The 21820-nt window shown below is 41.9% G+C and overlaps 1 protein-coding gene across 10 annotated transcripts in view; it reads right to left on the bottom strand.

Moving 5' to 3' along the window:
* Positions 1 to 21820, bottom strand: part of TNRC6C (trinucleotide repeat containing adaptor 6C) — a 156731-nt gene that overhangs the window by 48869 nt on the left and 86042 nt on the right. For 7 of the 10 annotated variants that reach the window (XM_033182348.1, XM_033182345.1, XM_033182347.1 and 4 more), the window contains one exon: positions 11340 to 13949. In XM_033182348.1, the coding sequence (XP_033038239.1) occupies positions 11340 to 13949 (2610 nt within the window). The remainder of the gene's footprint in view (positions 1 to 11339; positions 13950 to 21820) is intronic. The other 3 variants (XM_033182342.1, XM_033182351.1, XM_033182349.1) reach the window with 1 other exon arrangement.

The following is a 21820-nucleotide window of genomic DNA, read 5'->3' as shown; positions in this document are numbered from 1 at the left end:
TGCCCAGGCTGGAGTGCAGTGGCACAATCCTGGCTCACTGCAACTACCGCCTCCTGGGGTCAAGAGATTCTTATGTCTCAGTCTCCCGAGTAGCTGGGACTACAGGCATGCAACAACATGCCCGGCTAATTTTTGAATTTTTAGTAGAGACAGGGTTTCACCATATTGGCCAGGCTGGTCTTGAACTCCTGATGGTAAGTGATCTGCCTGCCTCGGCCTCCCAAAGTGCTGGGATTACAGGCGTGAGCCACCGCACCCAGCCTTTACAATTTTCTTAATAATGTCTTCCATTCTCTAGCTTATCTTATTGTATAAAACTCTGAAGGCATAAAAAAGTATATGTTAATTGACTGTTTGTTATCAATAAGGCTTCTGGTCAAGTAGTTAAGTTTTTGGGAAGTCCTAAATTACACTTTTGATAACCCTAATCCCAAACTGTTCAAGGGCCAACTGTATTATCTACAGGCACAGAAGAAGTTATGACACCAGGCAACAAGAAGGATTTCCCCATGCCCTTCACACTTCAGTACAAAAAACATTTTATATTGCATAGGTCAACCTTATTTTTCCAAATCAACTCAAATTCGAATCTTTTGCTTCAAATTCGAATCTTTTGCTTCTGCCATAAGCTCACCTGACACTGTTGATAGTCAGGTTGACAGCTTGTAGCAGTTGTACTTTTCATACAGATACATTATGCTCAGAGACAGAAATGTAAATATTTTAAGTCATAACTGTAGAAAGCATGTGACACTTCAAGAGAAAAGCTTACAGTATAAAATGCAAATAGTTAACCATCAATTTTACATTGTTTGGCCTCAACGTGGATATTACAATATTAATTATGAAATGTATTAATTTTCTGACTAAAAATAGTATGGAGTCAGTTCCCTTGATACTCTTTATTCTAAGAAAATGCAGTAAGATGGATTAATAACAAAAGGATACGCAACCTAGAAATCATTTTAAATTACAAGCTCTATGCTGAGCAATATATTATGCAAATAGTTACCAATAACGGGAGTTAGCCCTAACCAGTTATCGCTGGCAACTGCTAACTACAATATTAACTTTAATTACACAAAAGACAATAATATATATTGGGAGAAGTAGTTTTACAAATTGAAAGGACAAAATTAAATCAGAGACATTAACATAGCTAATAAAATTATCAAGGTTTTGGGAAGCTAAAATAACTTATGTGTTGCTAAAGCCCATTTAGCTATAAAAATACTAATTTACTGTAGGTAAATAATAAACTCACTTAGAATTTGTTTATCTCTAGACCTCCATCTCTTTGAGGAGGCAATATGTATTACAAATTGTTTAAGTCAAAACTAAGGATAAATACTAAGATTGTGGTAAGCATAGTTAATTGATTTTTATAAAGAATTTTAAATTCCTCTTAAAGGCAGCAGAAATGTCTAGTGAGTATTTTCATGGAGAAGGCAAACGACTTGCAAGCATCACATTTCAAAATCTTAGAAAGAAATGGAAGAACACTTGCTTACCCAAAAAATGAAAAAAACGAATATTTCCATTTTTATATTTATTTAACAGGGATGGGGTCTTGTTATGCTGCCTAGGCTGAAATGCAGTGGCTATTCTTAAGTGTGATCATAGTGCACTGCAGCCTCGAACTCCTAGATTCAAGCGATCCTCCTGCTTCTGAGTAGATGAGATTACAGATGCCTGCCACCACACCTGGCCCAGTATTTTCATTTTCAGTTGAATCTGGCAAGACTATAACTTATCTGCATCCTAACAGAAACACTAGGATGTACCATCTGACACTCTAAAGGTTCTAGAAGAGATGCTAAAAACTGAAATGCTACAGAAAATTTTGACGCAAAACAAGAAGTTTGAGCACATAGAAAATGATTTTAAGTACACAGAATTAAAATAATCTCTACTCTTAAGTGTTTATCATCAGAATGAATTTGGCATCTTTTTGTTAATAATTTATAGGAATTCTTTTAAAGTTAGAATTGATGAGGTAGAACAAATTTCTTACATTTAAAATACTGATATTAAACTTTTAAAAATGATCCTTCAAATACCACTGCTTTTTGCAGAATATTTCTGTACTACGGGGTCTTAGAATCGTTACCTCCCTTCAATTTCTTCAAATTGACAAACAGAGATAGGGATAATAAAACACAGCCAGGATTTGTAGTTTTCGTTCAATTTTAAAATATACATTCATCTTTCCATCAGAATGGAGAAAATATGGTGTGCACCTGGAAGCTGGGTATAAAAATGAGGAGCAGATGGAGAAAAGGCCAAGAAACAGGATCAGGGAACAGAGAATCTTTCTCTCACTAAACACTGTTAAGCACATCACATCCTAAGCACTACAGATAATTAAGTCAGTGGATGGAATTCTTTCCTCTATGAAATAAGAAATCAACTCTAGTTTGTTCCATGGATGCCATTTACATGGCTTTGTAAGTGTGACGGGCAGTCCTTTTTGGGAGGAAAGGTTTAGTTGAAAAGTGGCCAATTGTAATTAATTAGAGTATATGATAAAGGACTAGGCCAGACACGGTGGCTCACGCCTGTAATCCCAGCACTTTGGGAGGCCAAGGTGGGTGGATCACTTGAGGCCAGGAGTTCAAGACCAGCCTGGCCAACATGGTGGCACACACCTGTAGTACCCGCTACTCAGGAGGCTGAGGCATGAGAACTGCTTGACCCTGGGAGGCGGAGGTTGCAGTGAGCTGAGATCACGCCACTGCACTTCAGCCTGGGTGACAGAGCGAGAGAGTTAAGACTCTGTCTAAAAAAAAAAAAAAAAAAAAAAAAAAGATAAAGGATTAAAAATGCAATCGATCAGGCATTTATTGAGTGCTTGCTATGTGCTTGGCTTTTTAAGGTACTGACCTAAATATTAAAGAGATGAATTTTTTTTACTCATACCAATGGCCTTTAAGCTTAATGTAAATTTACTATGATTGGTTGGGTACTTGCTTATGGAGGAACAGAGCAGAATTGATAGTTGCAAGATCAATAAAACTTTCTTATCTAAAATCAAGATGGGTCTTTATACAGTGAAACTTTATATAGAAGAGTTTGTTCATTATACAAGAGTATAGTCAGATGGCAAAGTATCCTACTTTTCTGAAAGCCTTTGTGGTGGGCATTTTACACTTCCGTTCCAAATTCAGGGGACTCTATTTGAGGGTTAATGATTCGGGGTCCTTTCTAGAAGCTGACCATGGGCCTCGAGCTGCACAGCAACTTCCCTTAGAAGAGCTTCTTCTGCCTTCCTTATTGAGTCATGTGGAGTAAGTATTAGAAAAGGAAAACCATCTTATTTACTTTTGATTTCACTACATTAATACAGATTTTAATGTGCTAACTCTTTCCTACTGGCATTGGGGGCGGGGGGCACACTATATTTTCTTTTTCTTCTTCTTTTTTTTTTTGAGACAGGGTCTCCTGTTGTCCAGGCTGGAGTGTGGTGGTGCAACCACAGCTCACTGCAGCCTTAACCTCCCTGGGCTCAGGTGATCCTCCTGCCTCAGCCTCCTAAGTAGCTGGGACTAGAGGCGCATGCTACTACGCCTGTCTAATTTTTGTATTTTTTTTGTAGAGACATGGGTCTCACTAGGTTGCCCAGGATGTTCTCAAACTCCTGGGTTCAAGCAACCCACCTAGCTCAGCCTCCCAAAGTGCTGAGATTACAGTGTGAGCCACGGTATCCGGCCTCACACTGTCTTTTCAACTGTCTTCATCATTTACCTATCTCGACTTGAAGGTACCTAAAGCTAAGGCCTTTGCATGTGGGGTTCACGTGTCTCATGCCATGGACTTGCACTGAGAAGCATCTCTTCCTACTTCTGTAGCAGGCTCCCAACTCCCCAGCCCTTGCTCAAGTCCAGCCCCACTGAGCAAACCCCTCAAACACAGGAAAGCAAAAATAACCCAGCCAAACAAAACCCAAGAAAAATCCCACATCCACAAAAAGCATACATCACTCACACCATTCCTCTTTCAGTAACTACTGCATAGTGCTTAAAATAGAATTACTTCTGGCTGGAGAGGTCAATGGCATCTATTTCTGAAGTTATGTTAAAACAGCTGAGCTGTAACAGGATCTTGCAATTCACTCCATCTGCAGGTGACTGTCTTTTGGTGTAGTTTTTATACTAAAGAATGATAAACTTCCTAGGACAGGAGTCTGGAAGGAAGGCCACTGCTCTCTGGCTTCTGCTGCTGCTGAGACTTAGAGAAACAATACATGTCTCACCTTCGTAGGCAGAAGCTTCCTAAATCTAATGTTTTCCAAGTTTTAGTTTAGCGAGTTGGAGATATGCCTCTTTCATGATTAATGCACACAATCTCTGCTTTTATATTTTATAAGATGATAATTGTTTCAGAAAACTAAATTTTAAAGCAAGTATCACCAGATTAAGTACCCATATGCAAAGTAAAGTGTGCCTCTGGCTAGAACCTTTGCTGACTTGTGGGAGCCCACAGTGGTCGCCACCAGCACAGCTGGAATACCTGCTATGGCTGAGAGACATCCCTGAAGAGCTGCAAATAGGCAGCAACATGAACACACAACAAATTCTAGACTAAGATCAGTATTAGCAGTAGACTCCCTGCCAGTTTTCTGATTGGCATATGTAATATTTTACTTCTAGACACTGTTGGAAGACACAGTAAGATGTCACTACCCCACTGCTGCTGGTTTAGCTTGGATCAATTGTATAATGGCCTTCACATTTAACTCTAAAATTATCTACATTTCGGTGAAATCTGAGTTCAGAGATGAAATCTCTGGAAGTTCTTGTTCAATTTCATTGTTAGATTCAGAGCCAACTACGAGACTCCGTTACTCACTAAATGGTTTTATTAATTAATATTCAGTGTTCTCTTGTGTGGCTGCAAGTTGGTTTTTAAGTGTCCCAGAATATTTATGTCTGCGTACACAAGGTAATCATGTTGCTGAGTATTTTTAGGGCCTGCTTTCATTCCCTTAGAACACACAAAAATTTTATGTTTGCACTTTGGCCCTTTCTGCCACATCCCACTAACTGGTAAAACAGCAGACTGATTTTATGATGACTTAATAGCTTCGTATATACAGCAGAACACAAGGTCCTGAAATTCTGGCTCACACCAGAGACAGTAATTGAGGCAATTTTCAAGGAGGAGGATGTGTGTGAGCCAGTGTAGACAACTTTACATCCTGTGTCAGGTGCGGCCTCTGGAGCCCTTCTCAGGCAGCCTACAATTTCTGATAAAAAGACAGGCACAGGGATATTTCTCTGGACTAATACTGCTGTTTTATCTCCAGAATGAATCTGAACCAGGTCCAGACAATCCAGTTTAGGAAGCTATACTACATTTCCTAAAATACTATGTTTTCCTCAGGCTCACAGAAAACTAAATATCAACAGGACAAAAATGACTGTACTGTAGCATTCGCTCCTTTAAAACAACACACACACAAAATATGTAATTCAGAAATCATATTTTATAAGATAGGAGAGATCAATACCCTTAAGTGGTAATGATCCACAACTTAAAACCCAAACTCTGACATAAGTGAAAATTCTATAAATTCAGCATAGGTCAACAGCAAAATTGCATAAAACCTAAAAACACCAACTTGAAAAATAGCAGAAATTTCATAAGGTGCAAGGCTTCTGTCTGGGAGTCCCAACAGCTACGGAAAGCTGTGCAGGCATTCAAGCCAGTGGGCAGCACGGCCTGGCAGGTGCTGAGACTGCTGCTGCCCTTGCTGACCCTGACTGCCCAGATGGCACAGTTCCCAGAGAGGAGGGCAAGGGGCTGCCACCGGGGGTAATGCCACTCCTGCATGCTGTCACCTCTATGAAGGGAACTGGTGTGGAACTGTTAATTCTACAGCCTCAAAGAATAGCTTGGTCTAACAAGCTTGGAGAGTGAAAGGCTATGATTACTTGTAATTCTTAAGTAATCATACTTATGATTTTTGCTCTCACTGCAAAAGAAGGCTTGGTTCATGTCTGAGACTTCTACATCACAGGTAATACAGGGCAGGAATAATATTCAGTGTAGCCACTTTACGCCAGAGGTAGAAAAACGATTGTTATAAATGAAAAAAATGAATAATCCCATATGTTGTGCAATATACTAAACTTGACATACTTTCAGCATGTGAGCATACTTCTACATGGAAAAAAATTTGTGTAACTTTGTCTGTTAATTGGTAAAACTAGATTTTCAACGGCTCCTATAATACTGCTACAACTACAAAGAGCACACACATGCACCGGCTGCAAGAGTTGCAGGGGAGAACAGAGTACAGCAACACTGTTAAGGTGTAGCAGTTACAGCACATTTTCCTTCTTTATATTTGGTGATAATACGCACAATTTGTTTAAAAAACTATAAATATTTTTCATATAAAAGATAATTATTTTGGCTCTTTTAACTGAACAAGAATGCCTTTTTCGGAGTGAAGCTCCCATGTTTTAGCTACTAAAAACGAGTTAAAAGTAGTTTCTGGGCCGGGCGTGGTGGCTCACGTCTGTAATCCCAGCACTTTGGGAGGTCAAGGCTGGCAGATCACGAGGTCAGGAGATTGAGACCATCCTGGCTAACACAGTGAAACCCCATCTTTACTAAAAATATAAAAAAATCAGCCAGGCGTGGTGGCGGGCGCCTGTAGTCCCAGCTACTCTGGAGGCTGAGGCAGGAGAATGGCGTGAACCCGGGAGACGGAGTTTGCAGTGAGCTGAGATTGTGCCACTGCACTGCAGCCCAGGCAGAGAGCGAGACTCTGTCTCAAAAAAAAGAAAAGAAAAAAAGTAGTTTCTAGGCCAGTCATGGTGGTTCATGCCTGTAATCCCAGCACTTTGGGAGGCTGAGGTGGGTGGATCACTTGAGGTCAGGAGTTCCAGACCAGCTTGGCCAACATGGTGAAACCCCATCTCTACTAAAAATACAAAAATTAGTCAGGCATGGTGGTGCTCGCCTGTAATCCCAGCTACTTAGGAAGCTGAGGCAGGAGAATCGCTTGAACCCGGGCGGTGGAGGCTGCAGTGAGACGAGAGCATGCCACTGCACTCTAGCCCAGGCAACAGAGTGAGACTGCCTCAAAAAAAAAAAAAAAAAAAGTAGTTTCTGGCCAGGCATGGTGGCTCACACCTGTGATCCCAACGCTTTGGGAGGCCAAAGTGAGAGGATGGCTTGAGGCCAGGAGTTTGAGACTAGCCTGGGCAACACAGCATGACTCTGTCTCTAAAAGAAAAAGTTTCTAAAGATAACATGTCCTTAGATATCCTCCAACGTGGAGATCCTCCAACAAACGCAATATGGTTCTAACCTCTGTAGGGTGTCATGGATATAATATTTTACATACACATTACACATCTGAGACTTCACCATCTCCCTCCCACATACGTACCCTTGGAGAGCTACTTAATCTCCCAGGTCTCATTTGTAAAATGAGGCCCAAGGAGCTGTAAAGATTCAATGAGATGATCCATAAAAATGTTCCATACGTGACAGCCAAGCATGGCCAGACCACACTTACTGCAAGACTCCAGTGCCAGGCACAGGGCCCTCTGTAGCTTGAGCTCTTCCAGGAATTGGCACTCAAATTGGGACTATCCACTAAGGGTAGATGGGACATGCAAGCCAATTTAAAATAGTCATGGGCTGCATAATGACGTGTTGGTCAACTGACTGCATAGATGACAATGGCCCCTAGGATTATATATAATGGAGCTAAACATTTCCCATCCCCTAATGATGCTGCACCCATCATAACGCAGCGGAATGCATTTCTCATGTGTTTGTGGTCATGCTCGTGTAAACGAACCTACTGTGCAGCCAGTCACAGCAAGGTCTAGCACACACAACCAATGATGCTAATACAGGATTATGTTACCAGTTTATGTCTTTACTGTACTTCCTGTTACTGCATCTCCAATGGGACAATGTATGGAGGTAGACAACAGTGATACTGAAGACCCTGGTCCTGTGCAGGCCTAGGCTAACGTGTGTGTTCGTGTCTTAGTTAACAAAAAAGTTTAAAAGGTACAAAAAAAAAGCTCATAGAATAAGAGTATAAAAAATACTTTTGTACAGTTGTACAATGTGTTTGTGTTTTAAGCCAAGTGTTACTGAAGAAAGAAAGGTATCTTTTAATAAATGTAGTGTGGCCTAAGTGTACAGTGTTCACCAAGTCTACGGCAGTCTCCAGTGGTGTGCAGTAGTCTCCCATGGTGCACAGCGGTGAACTGTACTTTGCAGTGATGTACAGTAGTCTCCAGTGGTACAAAGTAGTCTGCAGTGGTGTAGAGTGGTGTATAGTAGTGTAGTCTGCAGTAGTCTCCAGTAGTGTGCAGTAGCTCCAGCAGTGTACAGTAGTTTGCAGTGGTGTATAGTAGTTTGCAGTAGTGTATATTAGTTTGAGTAGTCTGCAGTAGTGTACAATAGTCTGCAGTGGTGTATAGTAGTGTACAGTAGTCTGAAGTGGTATACAGCAGTGTACAGTAGTGTGCAGCAGTCTCCAGCGGTGTACAGTAGTCTGCAGTAGTGTCCCAGGCCTTCACATCCACTCACCACTAACTCACTGACTCGCCCAGAGCCACTCCCAGTCCTGCAAGCTCCACTCACGGTAAGTGCCCTATACAGGTGCACCATTTTTAATCTTTTATACCATATGTTCCCTTTTCATGTTTAGCTATGTAAATACTTAACATCGTGCTACAACTGCCGACAGTCTTCAGTACAGTAATATGCTGGGCAGGTTTGTAGCCCAGGAGCAATGCCTGTACCACACAGCCTAGGTGAGTAGGAGGCTATGCCACCCAGGTTTATGTAACGATACTTTATGTTAAGACAATGCTGAAACTGTCTGATGACACATTTCTTAGAATGTATCACCATTGTTAAGTGATGCATGACCACATTAATTCTGTTCCTGGAGCTTTTTGTTGTTGTTTAAACAAATGGGGTCTCATTATGTTGCTCAGACAGGCTTTGAACTCCTGGGCTCAAGCCATCCTCCCACCTCAGCCTCCCAAGTAGCTGGCATTACAGGTGGGGGCTCTCAGATCACTTTCCGCATACCTTTACTATAATGCTAATTAAACTCTATTAAATTTGATATTACTGGCCTGTCCCACCAGACTATTCCTTACTTAGGAGGAATCTCCTTTTTTCTTTTTTTTTTGAGACAGAGCTTCGCTCTGTCGCCCAGGTTGGAGTGCAATGGCCCCAACTCAGTCCATTGTAACCTCCGCCTCCTGGGTTCAAGCAATTTTCCTGCCTCCACCTCCTGAGAAGCTGGGATTATAGACATGCACCACCATGCCCGGCTAATTTTGTATTTTTAGTAGAGACGGGGTTTCACCTTGTTGGTCAGGCTGGTCTCAAACTCCTGACCTCAGATGATCTGCCTGCCTTGGCCTCCCAAAGTACTGGGATTACAGGCGTGAGCCATCACGCCCAACCTAATCTTATTTTTCAAATTCCTTCATTTTCCTTCTTCCTGCTTCTCCTTATCCTCCCAAGTACTTTATAAAATGTAAGGGCCTAGAAATATTAGTCATATATTAGTAAAAAATTGGAATAACAAATTCAAGTACTCCAAGGAACCAGTCAGTTAACGTAAACAGGCCCAGTGTAAGAACAGCAGCACAAGCTTGATGATGCTCAATGGCTACTGATCAAAAGCCTCAGTGCTGGGAGTCATCAGGGGTCGGGGGGCAATGTAATATTGTATGGAGAGAACGCACAGGCCCTCATGAAGGCAAGTGGCTCTGACTGACTGTTGCCATGTGAATCCAATGTGTCAGACTTTTCAGGTTTCCAAATGAAGCCAGAAATCTGGAATTTAATATAAAACATCTGCATTAAAAAATGCCAATTCACAGAGAAAATGTGGGCCAAAAACGCACATTTGTGGGACTAGGTGCAGCCCATGGACCGCTGGCTTTTGACCTCTGGTTTAGTGACATTGATGTGTTAGGTGGAGGTTAAAACTGTCTTGAGGATCCATAAAGGACTCCTGATGTAGCAACCTCACTGAGGTACAAGTGAACCACCAAGCAGTCTACGAGGAGGCTGGAGGGCCCAGCTGGTGGGCCAGGGGAGGTCCTGTAGGGCAGTCATAATTGAATTAATGTAGCAAGCAGGATAGTCTCCTGTTGAACGCTTATGACAAAAACCCAAAAGGTGCCCAAATGCCCAGGCTGCCCTACACAAGATGGTGATTCCCCAACTCCACTGGTCCCCAGCGTGCAGACCTTCCAGGCTTACTGTTTCCTCCCCTGCACCATCACCACCCAACACTATGTATATACTTCAATTCATGTGCTGTTGCCTCCCTCACTAGATCTAGACCCCACCATGGCAGGGTTTTGACTGTTTTGCTCCCTGCAGTTTACCCAGCTACGAGGGCACAGCCTAGAACGTGGCAGGTCCCAATAAATTCACTGGTAATCTCTGGGCCCTGACATTGCCCAGCAACTCTCCAGGGGCCCCAGTCAAGTCAGTTCTCTGTTCCTGTCCTCTACATGGGCTAATGCACGCTCCCCCTCTACTCATGCCGCTGCTCCTAGCCAGCCCTCCTCCACTCTGGGCTGGTATCCACACTCCCAGAGAGAAAAGAACCCCAGAAGGTGGCCTTGGCCCTCTGGCAACGACAGCCTGTCCCACCTATGCAGCGTTTTTTCCTGCTCCTTGCTTCACAAGATGGGTGAAGTGCCCTTGTCCTGCTGGACGCAGGGATCTCTTCCCTCTTCACTCATTCTCATCTCCACTTGTTCCTTTCTAACAGCTCTGAAACATGCTCGTGACTTTGCCACCTTAAAATCTCTCTGCTCTGGACCTCGCCCCTCTGGCTGAGAACTGGTCTTCCATATCTGGGACCTTTTATTGTCCCCACCAGACACAGCGGGCTCTGAGCCTCCTGCTGTGCTCATGGGCATGCCAGTGAACTGACACAGTCATCTGCACACTTGCCCAAGTTCTGAGCCGTGTCTATCCTATCTTCTTCTTTGCTCCTGTAACCAAATGGTTACGAAATCTTGGAATCATGCAGTCATTGCCTTCAAATCCATTGTCTCCACCCCAGGCCACCACTGCCACCACCCAAACATTCGCTTGATGTTCTACTGAGTGTGCTTAATATATTTTTTTCTTGAATAGAAAACCACCAGAGGATCCTGCTTTGCTCTCACTGGATAATCTTTAGCAACAATATTGCAGGGTGATAGGGAACTGAAATTATTTTAATGCTATCTGCTATTAAACAAAACACTACTCAGACTATTCATGAATATATAATGAGAATAAGATTTTTTTTTAACTTGTAAAGAAACATGAAATACCTTTCATACCTGGACCAAGCAATGGTGATCGATTCAGCTGAGTACTGGCCTGGTGCGGTGGCGGCGTCTCGACCCTGTGTGTGGTGTTGCTCGTGGTAGTGGTGGTGGTGGTGGTATTGGTCGTGGTACTGCTCTGGATGACCGGGTTGTTTCTATCCCACATGTTTACAGTTTTATTGTTATAGCTGCTTGGGTCCCCCCAAGCTGAGGTACCATCATCAATTTCCATTTTGCGGCGAATGGACGGTGGAGAGGGTTCTTCCCAGCCAGTTGCCTCACTGCTGTCCTTCTGTTTGACTGGTACTGGCCCCCCGATCCACCCTGTTCCTGTCTGTTTCACAGAAGCAGCCCCTCCCCAGTTACTCACATTGTTGTCTTGGGGTTTGCTAGCCCAGTTCTGTTGGGGGCCAGGTTTTAAAGTCTCCCCCCAGTTTGTACCTGGATTGGCCTTTGTATTTGTGCTATTGCCCCAGCCACTGCTCCCAGATCTCGTGGTGTCATTCCAACCAGACCCTGACCTATTACTGTCAGCATCCCATCCAGATCCGTTTTTTTTCCCATCTCCCAAGTGTCCAAGGACAGACGATGAATCTGCCCAGTCTCCCCCTCCGGCACTCCAGGCTGGATTTGATCTTTGTCCATCTCCCCAGTGTTGGGATTTGGGCTTTGGAGGCTCACCCCAGGTGGGTGACTTGTCCTCCTGATTTGCGGCCCCACTCCAAGCATGGCCACTCTTGGCAGCAGCAGCAGTACTAACAGCAGTAGAGCTTATCGAGTCCCCCCAAACCCCCGGGCCACTTGGCGCTTTGTTGTTGCTGTCTCCCCAACCTGTGTTTGCTGGCACAGCGGCAGGTGGCGCATTGGCCCACCCAGATACTGAAGAGGTATTTGTACTGTTCATGATGGACCCATCGTTCTTCCCCCCTGAGTTTGAAGGCTGAGTAGCTGCACAACCCCAGGCCTCTGTCCCATTGTCATTTTTCCTTTCAGACCTAGGGGATTCTTCAAATTCCCAGGCAGTGTTTTGCTTTACAGGAGTCTGTCCCCAACCAGTATTAGATAGAACTCTTGGGTCAAGATCATTCCTTGGCAACTGGATGTGCCCTTGGTCTATAATCCCTTTATCTCGCCTTCGGCCTTCCCCCGTTCCTTCCCTCCCAGTGCTTCCTTCATTGTGGTTGCCAGAACCATCACTACTTCCTTCACTTGCTGTAGTTCCAGAAGATGCCGCTTTGGCCCAGGAGTTCATGTGTTCGCCACCAGGCTGCACGGTAGGGTTCTGGCTGGTGACACTAGGACTCTCCCACCCTGTTGATCCTTTCCCATTGATGTCACTATTGGAATGCTGGTTTGGGGGCTTTCCCCATTCCCCATTCCCACCGTTAGAGGTGCTTCGGCTGGGGTGGCCCCAAGCTCCCGAATGGATATTACCAATGCCATTGTTGCCACTGCCCCTTCCCCAGGCGAGTATTCCAGGACCAGCAGGAGGTCCTGAATCCCAAGCATTTCCTCCATTTCCTTCCTTTTGCACAGCACTGCTGGATCCGTTTTGTTTAGCACTTAATGCTGAGTTCACAGTGTCTCCATTCCCCTGACTGAACCCAGAATTGCTATTTCCTGTGGCAGGGTTACCTGGGGACAGTCCCCATACAGAATTGCTTATTCCTTCAGCACTGCCCCCACTGACTTGAGAAACTGATGATCCGTTAGCACCAGGAAGGCTCTGCAGGTGGGGCGGGATGATGGCCCCCATACCAACAGCCATGCCCCAGTTTGGCAGTCCATTTGTCTGCATTGCATTGATAGGGTTGGGTGAAGAGTTCATGGGGTTAGTGTTATTTGGTCCATCAGTGTTAAGGTTCTGAGGTTGTGCGCTGAAAGACACATTCTGAGAAGTGGACGTTTGTGGTTCTGTGCTCTCTTGCGGCAGCAAGTTTCCCCAGGCACCTAAAGTGCCTGTTGGGTTCCCGTTCTGGTTGCCCATATTTTGACCGATGGCACTGACTGGACTGCAAATACTGGAAGGGTTGCCTGTCGCCACGGTTCCTTCATGTCCAAGTACAGGCCAGGCAGCTGGGTTGGCATTAGGATTAAGGTTAAGATTAATGCCAGCATTGGAGTTGGAAGCACCCCAGCAATTCTGACTTCTCCCATCTCCAATCATAGTGTCCATTTTTCCATCCCCACCACTGACAGAGCAGTGAGCCAGGCCAGAGCTGGAGCCTGTGGCTACACCCCACACTCTGGCCGCACTTCCATTACTGTTCGCTCCCCCTGCTCCAAGGGCACTCTGATTAGAAGGGCTTTGGACGAGTGCGCCATTGGTGCCATTATTGCCATTTGTCTTCTTGGTATGTCCCGTGAAGTTGCCCTGGGCACTCCCTGTAGCCATGCTACTGTTCTCTGAGCCACAGTTGGAGGCAGAGTCAGTGTCTGTAGTACATTCTGAGGCAGATTCAGTCTCTGTTCCTGTGATGGAAGGCCACGCCTCCTTGTCAGTCCTATCTATTATCACTTTATCCCAGCTGCAGTTGGCTTCGCTTCTGTAAGTAGGCTGCTGTCCCCAGTGGGAATTTTCATAATGATCTGCCAATCCACTATGACTGAGATCTGAAAAAGATGAAACAAAATCCAAAATTAGATTTTCTACCCATTTGTCAATGAATCAACTGTTAACTAGTCTTTGGGGAAGCTTTTTATTTCACGTCTTCAAATCTGAATGACAAGCACTAAAAAATGACTTAAAGAAAAAAGCTATTTGTCTTCTTAATAGATCCTATTTTAAAAAGCATTAATGTTTTTAAAATTATATCAATTCTTACCACTACACCATACTATTATTCCCCCTGGAGAATATTCACAATGCACATTAGCACATCAGCATCTCTGAAAGCATGTGTAGTAAAGCCAGCTCTGAAAGATACATGACTTTGCAACTCCTATAAATAGAGAGACTGAGAAATGCTGGCAATGACAGTAAGTTCACGTGGAGTTTTGAATAAAGCTTGTAGTTCTCTTTAAGATCTCTAATTAGATTACAGTATTATATAGAGGCGAAACATGGCTTTCAGTAGGAAAAAATTGTAAATTGCGTTGCAGAATTATAACAGAACCAATATTTGGGGTAGGGGAAGTGGTGACAGAAGGAAAGAGAGAAAAGACAAGGAGACAATGCTATCTTGTGTTATCAAAAATACTAACGATTAGAAATGTTTAATTAGATATATACTACTTTATCTGATCTTATCTGCAATTTGGTTTATCACTGTCTCCTGCACATTCATTAAAAAAAAAAAATCTGTCGCTCAAGGACATCACTAAAAAAAAGAAAAAAGAAGAAAAAGAAGGAAAAAGAATCTCAGCCCTACAGGTGCTATCTTTTGGATCTCTAAGGATTCCCTCTATCCTTGTTTTCTATTTCTTTAGAGTCTTTTCTTTGGAGACCCCTAGAATAACTACATATGTCATCTTCTTATAGTATTTAACTCTTCGGGTTCTTTTAAAGAATCCCTTGTTTGGATCTGCATTTTATTTCCTATGATTTTAATAATTATTTGAGTATTTCCAACATCACAGTCAAACTTATATTCCAATCAACTATTTGGCAGACTTTATTCAAAGTATGTATCACTCAAAAATAAAGTAAAAGAAATGTTAAAAAAAAATCATTTAACCTAAATATACAACAAACCACATATATGATTTAGAAATCCTTGGTGAGTTTCTCTAAATACTACAATATACAAATAAATTGCAATAAAATATTTTCTTCTCTTTTAGAACCTTTTAATTATGTTCTCTTCAAATTATTTTAACAAGAAAAATCTTATAGACAGTTAAAACATGAATTTCCCAAATAAATTCTCTTTCACAGTTTGATATAAAGGAAAAAAAGGAAGTGTGTAAAAAATTATCATTATCATTAGAAAGACCATACTAAAGCTAATATCAACCTAAAAGACATTTTTATTGCTTGACTTAAGAGCAATGTAATGATTTTATAATTATGCTCTAGGTGATTTCAAAGTAGGTATGTAATTCCAGGTGAAAATTACAAGGGAAAAATGAAGACAGGCAACAGAAAACTTTAAATGTTGAAACTGCTATAAAATGACTAGGTTCTTTTCACTGCCAAATATTAGGGGTTGGCTCTATAACCCTGGTTTATGACAATTTGGTTTCGCACATACTCGAAAAACTATCTAATATAATAACTGACTAAAGAGATAAATGAGCCATTCCTCATTTAACACAGAAAATAAGACCAAGTTAACACACAGAGATTATGGCTTGTTACCAGCAAATATTGTCACATTTCATTTTAACACCAGTTTGGGTTCCCTCAGGGACAGGTTGTGCCATAAGGCAGGCTGCTTTTTGACTAGGACAGCACTCACTCTAACCCACACCCAGAAAGCAGGGGGTTAACAACCGATGCATTCTTTCCCACTGTGAGTTGCCATTTGAATACACAGTATTATTGGTTCCATTCCACAACAGTCTCACTGTAAAATGATCTGCCCTCTGTTAATGGTCTACTTCGAGGAATTGAGGATTGCTCGGCCCCCAATTTGACAGGTTCACACTCAGTTACATGACAGGTTTGAAAGAAGGATAGCATTATAAGCTGGTGGCTAACAAATGCTGTTGGACAACTGTCTAGCCACATGAAATGAAAGTAGATCCCTTGTATCATATACAAAAATATATTCTAGACAAAGTAAAGAGCTAATTAGGAAAAACAAAACTTCTTAAAGCTTACTAAGGAAACACAGGAGACCATCTTTATGACCCTGGACATTGTATCTTCTTACAGAAGACATGAAATATATAAGACATAAACAGGTGATAAATTTGACTATGCTAATATTAAAAACATCTATATAACAAAAGATATCATATAATGAAAGCTAAAAAAACAAGCCATAGCAGGAAGAAGATACAACAGATAATGTATGGTTATCAGATTAAAGAATTCCCAGCCAGGCGCAGGGGCTCTCGCCTGTAATCCCAGCACTCTGAGAGGCTGAGGCGGGTGGATCACCTGAGGTCAGGAGTTCAAGACCAGCCTGGCCAACATGGTGAAACCTCGTCTCTACTTATACAAAAATTAGCTGGGAGTGGTGGTGCGTGCCTGTAATTTCAGCTACTCGGGAGGTTGAGGTAGGAGAATCACCTGAACCTGGGAGGTGGAGGTTGTAGTGGGCCCAGATTGAGCCACTGCACTCCAGCCTAGGCAACACAGTGAGACTCCATCTCAAAAAAAGAAAAAAAAAAAAAAAAAAGAATCCTAAAAATCAGTAAGAAAAAGGCCAACAACCCAATCAGAAATGGGAAAAGGACAGGAACAGGCAATTTAAAAAAGAAAAAACTCGTAAGCCATTAACATATGAAAAAATAATCAACCTCATTAATAATTAAGAAATGCACTTTAATGTCACACTCTAGATGAAAATGACACAACACTATGATTTTTGAATTGTGGTTCCCTCTGGGGGTGGGATGGGGACCAGAACGGAGCTGGAGGGTGATACCTATAACATTTCTAAAACAAGAGAGTCCTGAAGCAAATATGGCATGATATTATGTTACATCTCTATTGTGAATACAGTTATATTATTTTCTGTATACTTTTGTCTATTGAAAAAATATTTTAAAAATTTTTAATTTTTATGCTTAAATGTGATACAAATCAGGTGGCAGAGCAGTCTGATCAAAAACCCATCTGATCCCTGAATTAAGTGTCCAATTTCTGAAGGTGAGCTCCTTGAGGGCATGGCAAATATATTTTTAGTTTTCCATTCAAAATGCTTGCCACATATAGGCAAACAATATATGTTTCCTGGGCAAACAAAACCATAAATGCACAGTGCTACAATCTGAGTTCTAGCTGAAGTCACCAATCAGCTGCACTTGTACAGCCCAGATTGCTTTGAACAAGCACATCTGTCTTCCGAGGGAACCACTTCCACTACAATGACGTCTCCTACTCAGATCTTCCCAGGCTTTGAGGTGTAGATCTCAATTACGCCACAGCAAAATAACCACCAATGGGGCAATACTGGCAGGAAGCAAAGTCACTTCTACAAAGGCCAATATCCATCCCTAACAGCTGAAGTGCCATAAGGATGGCCATACAGGATGCCGTAAGGATGAAGTCATGCCTGTTGAGTTTACAGACCAGGTACTTCTAGGACCTTTTCCATTAAAACAAGAAACAAAACTTCCCTCTGACTGCCCCTATTCCAAGCACCCTCATGTCTTGACTGGATTACTGTCAATAACTTTCCAACAGGTCTCTACCCATGACCCCTCCTGTGCCCCCCGCCCCCCCAACAACGTGCCCAACACTGCATACAGTGCTCTTTTCCAAATGAATGCCCAGTGGGTCACCAACGGTTGGGTCTCTTTTGAGGCCGCTCATATCATTCTTTCTCTTGCTCTGTGCGCCAGACAGTTCCTCAAGGTGCCATCTGTGTCCTGCCCTCCCAAAGACAGGGCTGTTAAAGGTGCCATCCCCTGCCTGGGCTCAATGTCTATTCTTTTTTCCTATCTCAAATCCATGGACATTTAATTTGGGACATTTTTGTTCCATAGTTAGGACACCCTCATACATTCATTGTAACAGTCCTCCTTTCAAGTCACTTAGACCAACCAGGGTGGCAAACCATTTCTGTAAAGGGCCTAATAGCCAAAATGCTTCAGGCTCTGTGGGCCATGTAGTCTCTGTCACAACTACTCAATTCTGCTGCTGTGGCATAAAAGCAGAATGAGTGTGGCTGTGTGCCAACAAAACTTTATTTCCAAAAATAGGTGGTGGGCCAGATGTGGCTCATGGGCCCAGAGCTTGCCAACTCGATTGAAACAATATTATTGAGTGCCTCCTATGTGCAGCTACTGTGCTGGGGACACAGCCATAAACAAGATGAACGGCCTCTTTCTCTCATGGAGCACACATTCTAGTGTGAGTCATCATGTGACTGGCTGGTTCTCCCTCTAGGCTGTAAACACCATGAAGGCAAGGGGTGCCTATTTTGGTCCTATTTTTATTGCCAGTGTTCAGCAGAGTACCTGACAGAGAGGAAGCAGTAAATAAACATCCATTGAATGAATGAATGAATAAATAAATAATTCTTATCAATACTTGAAAGCAGTTTGCTAGTAAATGATGCTTACATTTTCAGTCTTGAAGGTAAAATTAAGATTAAGCTTAGGTTGCCATGTTGACTAGCAACCAACTTAACTGAAGTTATTTGCAAAAATACTGGATTATCTATTCAGAAAAGTTAGTACAAGAGGAACTGACAGTTCAAAATCCTTTTTAGTTAGAAAAAATTACAACTGAGACTATGAATCTCTGTTGAAAACATAGATAGGGTTTGATAATAACTTACACTACCTCACTCCTAGGTATATACCCAAAAGAAAGGAAATCAGTAATATTGAAGAGACAGCTTTGATGTCTGCTGCAGCACTACTCACAACAACCAAGATTTGGAAGCAACCTACGTGTCTATAAACAGATGAATAAAGAAAACATGGCACATATACACAATGGAATACTGTTCAGCCATAAAAAGAATAAGATCTTGTCATTTGCAACAACATAGATGGAACTGGAGGTCACTATGTTAATTAAAATAAGCCAGGCAGAGGAAGACAAGCTTTGCATGTTTTCACTTATTTGTGGGAGCTAAAAATGAACATAACTTACGAAGATAGAGGCTAGGAAGGGTAGTGGGAGAGTGAGGGTTAGGGAGAAGTGGAGATGGTTAATGGGTACAAAAAATAATTAGAAAGAATAAATAAGACCTAGTAATTACCAGCATAACTGGCTGACTATAGCTAAAAATAATTTCAATGTCCATTTAAAAATATATAAAAGAGTGTAATAGGATTATTTGTAACATAATGGATAAATGCTTGGTAACTGATACCCCATTTATCCTGATGTGATTATTACACATTGCATGCCTGTATCAAAATATCTCATGTAACCCATAAATATATATACCTTCTATGTACCCAGAAAAATAAAAACAATTATAAAAAATAGAAGTTTTACTATAGAAGTCAACTTGGAACAACGCTATTTTACTTAAAAAGGAACCCGTGAATCAACTATCTCTTTTCTCCCACCTCTATGGCCTCCTTGTGCTTCTTGGGATAGGCTGCAGCCTCGCGGCCACGCTGTGGCCTGGTACATCTTCTGTCACAGGAGAGGAGCAGGGATTGTGCCCAGCCAGCCCAGCTCACTGAAGTTTCAGGCTGCAGCTGCTGACATTCCATGTTTGGCTACCATGATGAGACATACTGCCATTCTTTTTTCCTTTTTTCCATACTTTTGCTGCTCTCTTGTTCCTTATTTCTTGGTTCTTCCACCTCATCAAATGGTCTGGCTCTCCAAAAATTAATTTTACTGAAAATTCAATGCAGGTTCATGGAAAAAGAAAAAAGTACCTACCATTTATAAGCTCTCTTTTGAAGGGCAGGCTTAGGGATCTCTCTGAAAATTATAAATACAAAACTCCCAAACCAGGGAATGTATTGCATACTGAACTAATTAAAATATGCTTTTAGCTCTACTCTATCAAATCTCTGAATGTCTCCTCTTCCTCCTCATCACCGCCACCATCACCATTGTTACCACCATCACCAACAACACCATCATTACCACCACCATCACCACCAGCACCACCACTGTGATCACCACTACCATTATCGTTATCTCTACCATCATCACCAACTGCATCATCACTATCACTATCGCCAATAGCACCATCATCATCACCACCATTACCCATGTATTTTTAATCAGAATACCAGGATTTATTCCAAAAATGAAAATGTAGTCTAAAACAGTAAACGTCGTTAAAAAAAAAAATCTGTGAAATGACTGACTTTTAAGAGCAGTCATTTTGAAATGAATGAAAACTCTGAAATGAACCAAGATTGAATTCTCTTACAGCTATTCTAGACTCTCCTGTTCAGCACAGGAGCTTTCCAAGGCTAAAATCCATACACCTGACACACAGCAAGACTGAAGAGAGTTTATAAATGAAAGTCCTCATATTCATAAGACATCACATACTTTATACCATTTCAGAGTTTGAAGTATTTCCATACACATCGGCTTAACTGAACCTTACAAACAATGTCAGTTTTATAGATGAAGAAACAGGCTCAGAGAGGCCCGAGTGGCCAGGGTTTGTAACTAGTAAGCAGTAAGGAATAAACTGAAATCTGGGTTTTCAGAATACAATCTAGTGCTCTTCCCACCACATCATTCTATTATCAAATAATTCTTCCCCTAAAAAAGCCTTAAAAAGAAAAAAGAAATGAAGCTCATGTATAACGTTAAATTCTCTTTTCTTCAGCTGTTAAGTGGTTTACACAGTCTATAAATAGGTGTCTATAAAAATCTAAGCAACATAACTGTCTTAAGTGATTAAATTAAAAAGGATTACATAATAGCATGGTTGAAAGAGAAAAACTTTCCTTTGTCTTTAAATTCCAAAATGTTAGCATATAAAGATAAAATTTTCCTGGAAAAGTATTTAATGAAGAGCTTCCAAAAACTATGGTAAGCAAAATTTTAATGAGGTATGAGATTTAATCAGATAGGAAAGTGTGGACAAGATTTACTCAGAGGCATGCAGAATGCTTAACTGGTGCTAACGCTGACAAACAGTACACGCGTTCATTCTTTATCATCACAGTCCTTTTAGCTGAAATAATACATTATAGATTATAAAAACTAGTTCCCAATGCTTTCAACAGCTGACAATATACGTTTACGAAGGCTTACTGATACCACAAATCCTTCGCTGCTTGGTTTTCAGGGGCAGGATAAATGCTACAACTGCTTTCAGCTTTTGAAAACCAAAGATGCCTCCCCCTCTACTGCATTTACTGGGTGTAAATATCTCAGGGAGAAAGTACTTTGAATTCAAAATTCCATTGCTGGACAGACTCCCAAACATTTCATCTGTCAACTGCTATAAATACAAGGCATTATGAAACGCAGAACACAGGACAAGATTTATTGGAAACACAAAAACTGTCCAAAAGAATAAGTTTGTTGCCTTGTGTTTTTCTTCAAAACGGCAGTAAAATGAGATTCCTTCTTCAAGGTTAAGAATCTATTAAGTAAAGAAGGAAACCGGGGGCAAAGGAGGCTTGCTTCCTAATTTGGGAGGACCTGCCCGTGCCAGCCCGGCAGAGAGAAACCACAGTAGGGAAAGCCATGGGTAAGTCTCTGCTCAGTGCGGCAGATCTTTAGCAAGCAGCTCTTTTCCAAGACGCCATTTTATCCAATCTGAATTGCAGCCAAGAGCTTAGGGACGCGGAGCTACCACTCACACGCTGGAATGTTATGTCACAAATGGACTGGCGAGAAGCAGCCACTATGTGTTCCGTGTTTGTTCCGTTTCTTCTGCTCTACGAGGGGCTGACGGGTGAGGAAATACCTGCAGACGGTG

The sequence above is a fragment of the Trachypithecus francoisi genome, unplaced genomic scaffold, assembly GCF_009764315.1.
Source record: "Trachypithecus francoisi isolate TF-2019V2 unplaced genomic scaffold, Tfra_2.0 Lachesis_group20, whole genome shotgun sequence".
NCBI classification, from domain to species: domain Eukaryota; kingdom Metazoa; phylum Chordata; class Mammalia; order Primates; family Cercopithecidae; genus Trachypithecus; species Trachypithecus francoisi.
This window is presented reverse-complemented; position numbering and strand designations above follow the sequence as displayed.